Source organism: Geospiza fortis, unplaced genomic scaffold (genome assembly GCF_000277835.1).
Source record: "Geospiza fortis unplaced genomic scaffold, GeoFor_1.0 scaffold53, whole genome shotgun sequence".
Classification (NCBI taxonomy): Eukaryota; Metazoa; Chordata; class Aves; order Passeriformes; family Thraupidae; genus Geospiza; species Geospiza fortis.
In genome coordinates, this window is record NW_005054305.1 from 5,444,287 (window position 1) to 5,453,884 (window position 9,598).

Consider the following 9,598-nt stretch of genomic DNA (forward strand, 5'->3'; position numbering starts at 1 on the left):
AAAAAAGAAATCCTGTATCTTATTTGCTTGAAAGCTAGCTGATAAAAATAAATGGGTGGCACATTAATTTTAAGAAATGGTATGTTACTGTTTAGGTTTCAGCTATTGGAGATATTTCTGGTTAATATAAGATGACTGACTACTTCCAGAGAAACCGGTTCATCTTCTCTGAGAAGAAGCAAGAAACACCGCAAATCAAGCTTAATCAGGAGGAAACAGTGGCTCATGGGATTCCTGAACACAGAAAGTGTTCAGTAAAAAAGTGAAAAATCCATAGGTTGAACAGCTGAGCAGTAGGAAGTTCTCTGCCAAGGTTAGCTAGAATATGGCAATCTATGCAGAAACTCTCTGGACTACTTACAGGTTTCTGAAAAGCTTCAGAAGAAGCCTTAGAGACATTAATAAAAAAATGGAAATCAAGTTATGTCTGTTGATCCCCATGCCAGCATTTCATAGAGTCATAGAAAGGCTTGGATTGGAAGGGATTCTAAAAATCATCTAGTTCCAAACTGCCCATGACATGGGATTTCACCCCCATGAACTTCCACCCCCTAAATCAGTTCGCTCAGGACATGGTACCACCTGGCCCTGAACATTTCCAGGAATGGGGCATCCACAACCTCTCTGGGCAACCTGTCCAGTGCCTCACTACCCCTGAGTAAATAATTTCTTTCCAACATCTAACCTAAATATCTCCTCTTTTGGTTTAAAACCACTTCCCATTGTCCTATCACTACCTGCCCATGCAAAAAAAAAAAAAAAGTCACTTTCCTTTTTTTATAAGCCCCATTTAACAACTAAAAGGCTGTAATGAGTCTTCTCTTCTCTAGGCTGAACAACTCCAATTCTCTCAGCCTGTCTTCATAGAAGAGGTGCTCCACCTTTTGGGTTTGCACTTCTTCACATCCCTCCTCTGGACCTGCTCTAACAGGACCATGTCCTTTCCGCACTGAGGAGCCCAGAGCTGCAGGTGGGGTCTCACAAGGGCAGAGCAGAGCAGTGTTAAGCCATCTGTGTGCACTAAATAACAGCTGAGAATGCTTCAGGAAAGATCACCTCTCTGTCCAGCTGCGGCAGCAATACAGAGATGACACCTGTGTCCCCATGTAAAGAAAACGCGGGGGTAATCGGTGGGGTTTGTGACACAATGCGGTATTTCAACGTGGTATGCAGAGTATAAGGCTCATCTCTGTCCTCTGCAATCACTTTCCCAACAACAACACCTGTGAACACAATACAGCAATTTTTAGTTTCAGAAAGATCTGCAAATAATAAAAAAAAATATATTTGAAAAGGTATTTCTGTTTTAAACTTGTGAAGAGAGCTACTTGAACATGTATTGCCACTCTTTGCAAATTCAGTCTTTGCTGCAATATAATACTCCCCAAGAAATCTCACTGAAACGTCTTAGAAGGCAGGATCACACCTAGTCATACCAGTATGTAACAAAGCTGAGTAGTGGTAAGTGTGTTCAGTGATTTAAAACAATTCTTACCAGGTCTGGAATTTTCAGGGACACAAAATTCAAAAAGGTCCTGTGTAAAATATGGAGCATTATCATTGTCGTCCTCTATCCTAATTGTATGCACAAGTGGTACTTCTGGTGAATAACCATCTGGAGTGGTTGCAAAGCAGATGATCTGTAAGAAAAATTCAGTGCTTAAGCAACATGCAGAACTTTCAGTTCAATGGAGGAGTCCATAAAACAAAATTAAATACAGCATGCAAAGCACATCCTTCTCAAGACCAGGCTCTTCAGGAGCATGGAAGGGGATGTTACTGCTATCTTAGAGTGAAAGCAGAACAAAACCTCTGAATGCTTTCCAATCTTTCCCCCTTCCATTCTTCACACACTCTAAGTACTTTAATCACTTTCTCCCTGACCCCTCCTCCAACTCGATCACTTTTTTCAAGTTTCCTGAACATTTTTTTTTCAGGTGTTCACAAGGCACCTCAGCTATCAAAATGCAGATGTATATATTGTTATTTAGAACAAAACAAGAACAAGGGTAAAACTATTTGCCGCATTATAACATAACCTAATAAACTGCAGCAATAGGTACTGAAAATTACGTTTTAGAAGCTGTTTCTACTAATTGCCTTCTTACACTTCTCAGCCAGTAGAGAGAGCAATGTACCTTGTTAACAGATCTGAACAGCTTGAGAGACTCCGAAAACCATAGTAATCTAGAGTTTACCATTATTTCTGTTTTCTGCAGATCTTTTCAACCTTCCCTAAAAAATTCTTCCTAGAAGTGATGCAAATCCAATAGCTCACTATATTTAGGCTGCAATTAGAGATTAAGCAGTGAACAGCAAAACCTCTCAAGATCTAGATGACCAGCTATTTACTTATTTGCTACTGATTTTATCTCTTCAACACCAAGGATATTACTCAGAATAGACAGGTGATTTCAGATCCTGTTTGCTACCATTTCTTCTGCAACCCAGCTGTCAAATATATGCATGAGAGATTTAAAATTATATATATATACATATATATATATACATATATTTAATTATATTTACACAACATAGGCCTGTACCTGAAAACTTGGATACTGTTCACGGTCTACTGCACGAGTAGCAAAGATATTTCCAGTTTCTCTTTCTATGTAAAACAAACCCTTTGGATCTTGATCAATTCCTGGTCCACTTGCAGAATAATAAATTGTGTAGTTCTGAGCTGTGTCTGACTGGACCTATAAGAAGACATTTTTAAGCCCAAGGAAAAACAGCAACAGCATCTCGATACATTTCCACCTTTTCATGATCATATTTAGCACAAACAAAAACTCCTGAAACAAAAAAACCAAACCAAACTTGATTTAAGTAGGACAACAGCCTGGATGTGACTGCCTTTCTTTATAATGTGTGTGCATGAGAACGGGAGTTAATTCAAACTCATAAATATTTAGAATTATCAAATTAAAGAGATGATTTTAAAGAGAGGGAAAAAATTTTTTGAAATCCAATCTCTAGAATATCTCACACACAAGGCATATTTAGATACAGATGGCTTATTTCTGAACCTGTTCAAGAGACTTTAGTTTGAGTGCATTCACGGAGATTGTGGTTTGCACCTAAAGAAGAAAAAGTGAAGGAAGGCAATAAGGAATAAAGACCACATAGAGTACAGTACAGAGATATGCCAATTCAGATAGCATCTGCATCTCATTACAAGCACCAAGGAGGCAACATTAGACTTATCTATTTACAAACACTCTTCTCCCAAAATACTTTACTTATTTACTGAATGCCAGAAGTTAGGAGGGTAAGATTAGTAGAAGAATGATTGCTCTGCACAGACTCTGTTATTACACTTGTCTCTACACATCTGCTACCAGCTAGTCTGTAATCTAGTGAAGGCTAGATGATTCTATGATAACTTTAGTTCTTGCATTTCTCTTTCACGCCTACTTGTTTTCTCCCACTAACTACTTTTCTGAATAACACCGGCCATACTCAGTCTTCAAGGCTGAAGGTACACACCTCGAGCTCCAGAAAGGATTTAGACAGGCAGGCAAAATGTACCCCAGTCTGTGTTTACAAAATCCTTTTCTAAGCAACGTTTAGTGGACGGTTATTTGCTGTTGCTTTTCTTTTAATTACAGACACTGATTTCCAGGCCAAAGAGCTCTCTTTGATAGTACGTCTCCCTTCTTTTTTCAACTTTTGCACAATGCCATTTCACTCTGACAACTAAGATCACAAGTTATTTCAGGTACAAGATCACGAGATATACAATGAACAGGACAGAACAAGACAGAGGAATAAAAGCAGGAATGTCATTGGTAGATAAGACAGCTCCTCTTCTTTATCATAAAAGTCACATAAAAAACTAGCATGGATCATAAAATTAAGATTTATATAAAATGTACCTGCTGTATTTGCAGTGGGAAAGGTCCCAGTGAGTTCTCTATCATGACTGATGGAATAGGGCCCCACCTTCTTTTGGTTCTCTTCAGAACTGTATCCCTAGCATGCCTGGTATTCGGTGTCTGGGTCAAGAAGATAAAAAGACAGATGAGAATACATCCATATAATCCTAACTGCACAAATTTTTGCTTAACTGCCATCCTGCATTTCCATCTTTTTCTCCCCCTTCCAGTCTTCCTACTGACAATTTGTTTTTCCAAGGTCTTCATTTCTGATTATATCTGTGATAATATTCCAAGCTTTTTCATTTCTTGTGATACTTTGCATGAATAAGATCTGCTTTAATTCCTCAAACACGGCTTTTATGATTCTTGACATTCCTGATTATGCTACTTGCTAGCATCTCCCATTTGAGAAAGAAAATCTGCTGACTAAAGCAACACAGTAATCAAAAATTGCTAAATAAAACTACACACTACACCAGTATTTTGCCTGATTATTTGAATTCTAAAATTCAACTACAGATACTTAGTATAACGCTGTATTCTGTGAAAAAGTATTTCAAATAAGTAAGATATCTTGAAATTAGAACCTAACCTTTTTTTCTTCTTCCACCAAGTCAACGTGTATTTTCTTTTCAACTTGTTCTTGAATGTCCTTAAGTAATATGGTAAAAGTCTTTTTCTCAGCAGACAAAGAAAGAGCAGATGTTGTATACACAGAACCATCCTCTAGAACTTTGAAGTTCCCATCACTGGAACTGATAAACTCTGCAGACTGAAGGCATTCTTTCAAATCAACTGTAAAAAAATATCCAAACAATAACTCAAACAGCAAAAAAAATATCCCTTATAAAACAAACCCAAAACCCCAAGTAAAAATTGTATTTACTGACAGATAGAGTCTTCAACAGCTTGTCACTCAGTATTTAAGTAACACCAATACTGATTTTAAAACCCACTTATGCACTCAAATTTGATGTTTTCATTCATTTCCACTCTTGTATTCATTAGTGCTTCCTAAACAACATGGGTGCTATATGGATATCGTTCAACAAAACACGATTACACTGGTAAAATTACTGAAGCATCAGAGATGAAATTAGGTACATTTAAATACAAAAATCATGGCAGACATGCTCATTATTGGAGCAGTAGCTATTACATTTGCCTCGTGCTCCATGCCCTACAATATCGGTGAAGACGATTAATTAATGCAAATACCCAATGGAGATGTTACATCTTGGAAGATTTGCCCTCAGGAGGAAAGCACTGACTGGTACTATGTGATTTAATACTCTTGGGAGGACAAAGGCCTTTAAATTATGAGGCAGACAGATGGGAGAGATAAAGACTAACTCTAGAACAAACAATTAGCAATTTTTTAATATCCATGTGATAGAATCCCATACAGGTAATTTCAGCATACTTCCCAGGTATTTTTCATTGTATTTGCTGTCACTTGTGGCTAAAATAGATTTTTTAACTTCAATAAACTCGGTTCACCAGCAAGTAGTTTAGTACTACACCTGGAGGAAAAGCAAAATCAGCCCTAAAAGAGGATGATTTGGCACCCTGAAAAGGATGAAAGTCACAGACTCAAACTCCAAACAAATGATCATTGTAGAGCACAAGAGTGTGTCATGGTCTCAAAACCAAAACTTTTCAATACTCCTTCAATGGTATCATAGTGGGTGGGGCACTGCTGTATGAAAGCTGATTGCAAAATCCATGAAGATTCAGAATTACATCCTGCATATGTAAATGCCATTTTCAATAAACTAAATTTCATTCCGCTTTCAAAACTGCAAAAACAGATGGGAACCATAATTTAAAATGCTATGTGATTTTCTTCTTCCTCTTAAGTCTGTCCTTTAAATGCACAAATGAAGATTTCCTAGACTTTTTATGGTACTGCAGCAGTGACTCCTATCCTTTTTTCATCTGTACAGCGCAAACAGAGTATTGAAAAGAATATCACTGCCTCATATAGGCACTTAAGGCACACTTAAATGTGCCTTATACTGCTGCCTATTACAGCACTGCATTTCCAAAAATACCAGACTGGAGATATTGTTTCTGATGGTTACATGAGTCAACCCTATGGTCCACTAGTTATAGTTTTGTGGGGGTTTTGTCTTTAAAATCTCTGGTATAAGGTAAGAAGAACCCTTATGATAAGCAGAAAAATTCTGACTAATTTCACTGTCAAGGTATGGTCCTTTTATCAATTCAAAATATTTCTCCATAAATGCTTAAGTAATGTCTTTTGAGCTATAATGGTTTTGTTAAAAATTTTGGGAGGAAAAAAATTTAGCGTTCCGTGTTATGCAAGTTCTTTCAAAGCACTGCAATAACATTTTTGTATAAAAGAAATTTATTTACAAAGAGAAACATTAAAGTCTATGAAAACTCACACAGCTGTAGCAGCTTTCTTTCTTTTAAAATGTAAAAGTAAGATCAAAGAATTTTTATTATTAAGCTAGATTTTCTGAGCAATTATGATGAACTACCAATTCACTTTATTTGTTCTTTCTACAGAACTATGGATTAGGACTGCAGACTTGGAGCACACTTCTCTGTTGTCACAGAACTCACAAAGGGCACCCCTGAATTCTCAAATTCAGTCTGAGGCAGCACAGAATCCTTCAGCACCCCCTATGCCACACCTTTGAAAGCTGCCTTTGAAAGACTGCTTTGAAAAAAAATAGGAGTGAAAATAGGAGTGGGGTGTTTTCTGGTCTCCTCTATTCCTCCCAGTCACCTGCAAGGTGCCCTGAACTGAGGCAGACTGTCCAGTCAGACAGGAGCACTCTTCCAACAGAATGTGCATGCAGGACACTTCTGCAACATGTCCCCTCGTGTGCTCTGAATGCCCCAGCGCTGCTGAGCAGTCACATCCGTGTTTCACACAGAAGCAGCCTCTTGGTGCCTGGTTAAGCAGGTTTTGTCTTCTTTTTTTATTATTTCCTTTGTCCAAATGACTTATTCTCTTCTTCATATGACCATGGGTTATGGGCGCAGTTTGGAATATCAAGCATTTATTTAAATAGTAAGCCTTAGACTCCAAATTTTGAAAATATTAAATACTGGCATTTTAGTTTTAAATTAAATCCTGTAATCTGACAATAGCTCTTTATGTAAAAGGTGAAGGGATGCATGGAGCTGGTGTTCAAATCCGAAACAAACACAGGGCGTATCCTTCATAAAAAGCTGATCCAGCTGTTTAGCTGGCTCTCCAGTCATCCATTCATTCCATTAAAAATAAAGTCTCCTCCACTGTTAACAGCATCTCCAGCAAAGGTGCAATGCTGTGTTGTTAAGCTGGGAATTTCATAGTTTCTCTCACCTCTGCCAACTAACTTGTCAGCCTCTAGTTCAGAAGGAACATGAAAAATTACTTTCTTGCAAGCTTCACAGCACAAACTCAGCACCTAGAAAACAAATGAAGAAATCAGGAAAAAAACCCGCATAATTACATGGTATTTCGAACTAGACACTGATGCTGACTTTGGTTGGTTTGTTTGTTTGTTATGACAAGCAAGTGAAACAGCACTTAAAGAACTCCTCCCTAAAAATTCAGGTACTGCGCACACAAAGTTCCAAACTGGAAACAAGATCTGACTACTGCTCCTGTACTTGTCCAAGGGTCGTGTTTAGTTTGGTTTTTTTTTCTAAAATTACTGGCATTAACAGCAAGATTTCCCTTTGACTAAAGGATTTTGCCTACACTCATAGTTCAGTAGAGATACGATAAAATACATCTCCGCTGTGCGCTCCCTCTAACAGCATTCCTGGCCAATTTAGATCCCAGGTCTCTAAGTATGAAAGTTTAATGCACCAACACTCAGTTTGGTAGAATTGTGGCGATGCTGAACATTAAAGGGACAAGTGTCTCATTAAAAGCACATGACGACACTTGCACTTATATATCACTTTGCATCTTAAAAGTGCATTCTCAACAAACTAATTAAACGTAGCTTCAGCAATTAGATATGACATAAATAAAATGTCATGTATCACAGCAGTCCACTCCCATATAACTAGTTACAAAATAGGGTCCTCCTAAAATTCAAATGAGTAGTAGATAACCAGACCTTTTTCTAAAAAGAATCACACAGAGGTACAAAGATTATCCTCAGCACAAGAGCAAGTGAATCCTGTTCTCGGATTACGTATATGTGTTTTTGCCTAGTTTCTATCTCTGTGTTTAAAATTGTAATCCAAAAATCACACAGACAATTAAACAAAGACATAGAAAAATGTAAACAAATCTATCCAGCCTTTTATGTGCATTTACTCTTTCAGGATGAAAGTCTAGCAAAAAAGGAAAAGCATTTTTATTTTGCACATACCTTTAGGATTAAAGGTATAACGAAGTAAATAGCTAATGGAAATCCTGAAAATTACTTCTGATGCTTATTAAGAAAATATTTCAATAAAAATACTTTAAACTCTGAAAGACATTAGGACCCTAGAAAAAAAATGCTGTGTCTGCACCATAAAAGCTCTTCATATAGTTCCTTATATATATATATACGCAGATATAACAGTTGCATCTATACAAATAATTTAAACACCCATGCTTATGTATTAGTAGGCTTTCCTTATTAACAGACAATAAAACACTCTCTCCTGAAAGTCATCACACTAATTTTTTAAGTTAGTGAAATCACAACATATTTTTACACTGTTCTGAAATATTTTAAGAGTCAATGTGACATCTAATTTTTAAATAGTAATGCCAAGCCCAGTCTGATGTCAGCAGAAAAAACTATTGAGGAGTTAAACAAATGTAAGTGGTAGTTATTCATGGACATCAAGACATAAGGAAACATCAGGAATAAAAAAGTTGCAATGTCCTTTTACTTTACACAAAGAAGACACCTCAGGATTTTTTTCCTTTGAGTGTTGTTTGGTTTTTCTGCTTGACTGAAGAATTTTTTCCTTTTTTTAATTAGATATATGAATAAAGGTGCTTGCATTTCTTTCAGTTTTAATTTACTATCCTGGCAAAGGCAGGCACACAGTGTCTGAAATAGTAACATTATCATTAAAATGTGCATATATAACTAATATTAAAATAATAAACTCAGTGCTTCAACACTACCAAGTATTTTTCTTTCACAGGCTCAACCAACTATCTGCCCTCTTTTTGTGAATGCAATGTTAATACGGAGGAAAGGGGCTAGAAAACAATAGAAAAATCACTTTTACTCATCTACTATAAATTAAAAAAATAAAAACGTGAGAGAGAACTACCCTGCTCTGCCTGCCAAAGGCCTTTATGGAGCTGATAATTATGTACAAATACAATGAACTGAATGCAAAGAAAATCGATGAAAAGTGTTTCATGCACAACTAACTCTTTTAGAGGAGCCCAACACGCTCCACACTGTGGCACAATCCTTCCCACGGAAAAAGGAGAACCAGGTGGGGAGAGGCAGAGTGGGAGATTTAAATAAAATCAACTACGGTGGTTTTTTTCTTATGAATATCCAGCAGCAGCATCAGCGACCCGAGCGTGTGCCCGCCGCGTAACCCCACGGGAGGCTCCAAAAGCCACCCGACCACCTGTCCCAAGGCGAGCTGCGCATCTCGCCGGATTCCTGCCCGCGCCGAAGCCCCCCCGAGGAGCGCCCCGCGGCCGCGCAGCCTCCGCGCTGCTCTGCGCCCCTCGCAAGGGCCCCGCCGAGGAGAAACCCGACTTGGAGTCACGA

The 9,598-nt window shown here is 37.8% G+C and overlaps 1 protein-coding gene across 1 annotated transcript in view; it reads right to left on the reverse strand.

Moving 5' to 3' along the window:
• LOC102040762 (desmocollin-1) overlaps positions 1–9,475 on the reverse strand; it is a 24,631-nt gene extending 15,156 nt beyond the window's left edge. Inside the window, exons 1-8 of the mRNA XM_031066609.1 lie at positions 9,397–9,475; positions 8,179–8,195; positions 7,228–7,312; positions 4,477–4,679; positions 3,882–4,001; positions 2,547–2,702; positions 1,496–1,640; positions 1,057–1,223 (exon numbers count right to left, since the gene is read on the reverse strand). Coding sequence (XP_030922469.1) covers positions 1,057–1,223; positions 1,496–1,640; positions 2,547–2,702; positions 3,882–4,001; positions 4,477–4,679; positions 7,228–7,312; positions 8,179–8,195; positions 9,397–9,475 — 972 coding nt within the window. The remainder of the gene's footprint in view (positions 1–1,056; positions 1,224–1,495; positions 1,641–2,546; positions 2,703–3,881; positions 4,002–4,476; positions 4,680–7,227; positions 7,313–8,178; positions 8,196–9,396) is intronic.
• Positions 9,476–9,598: the final 123 nt, after the last annotated feature.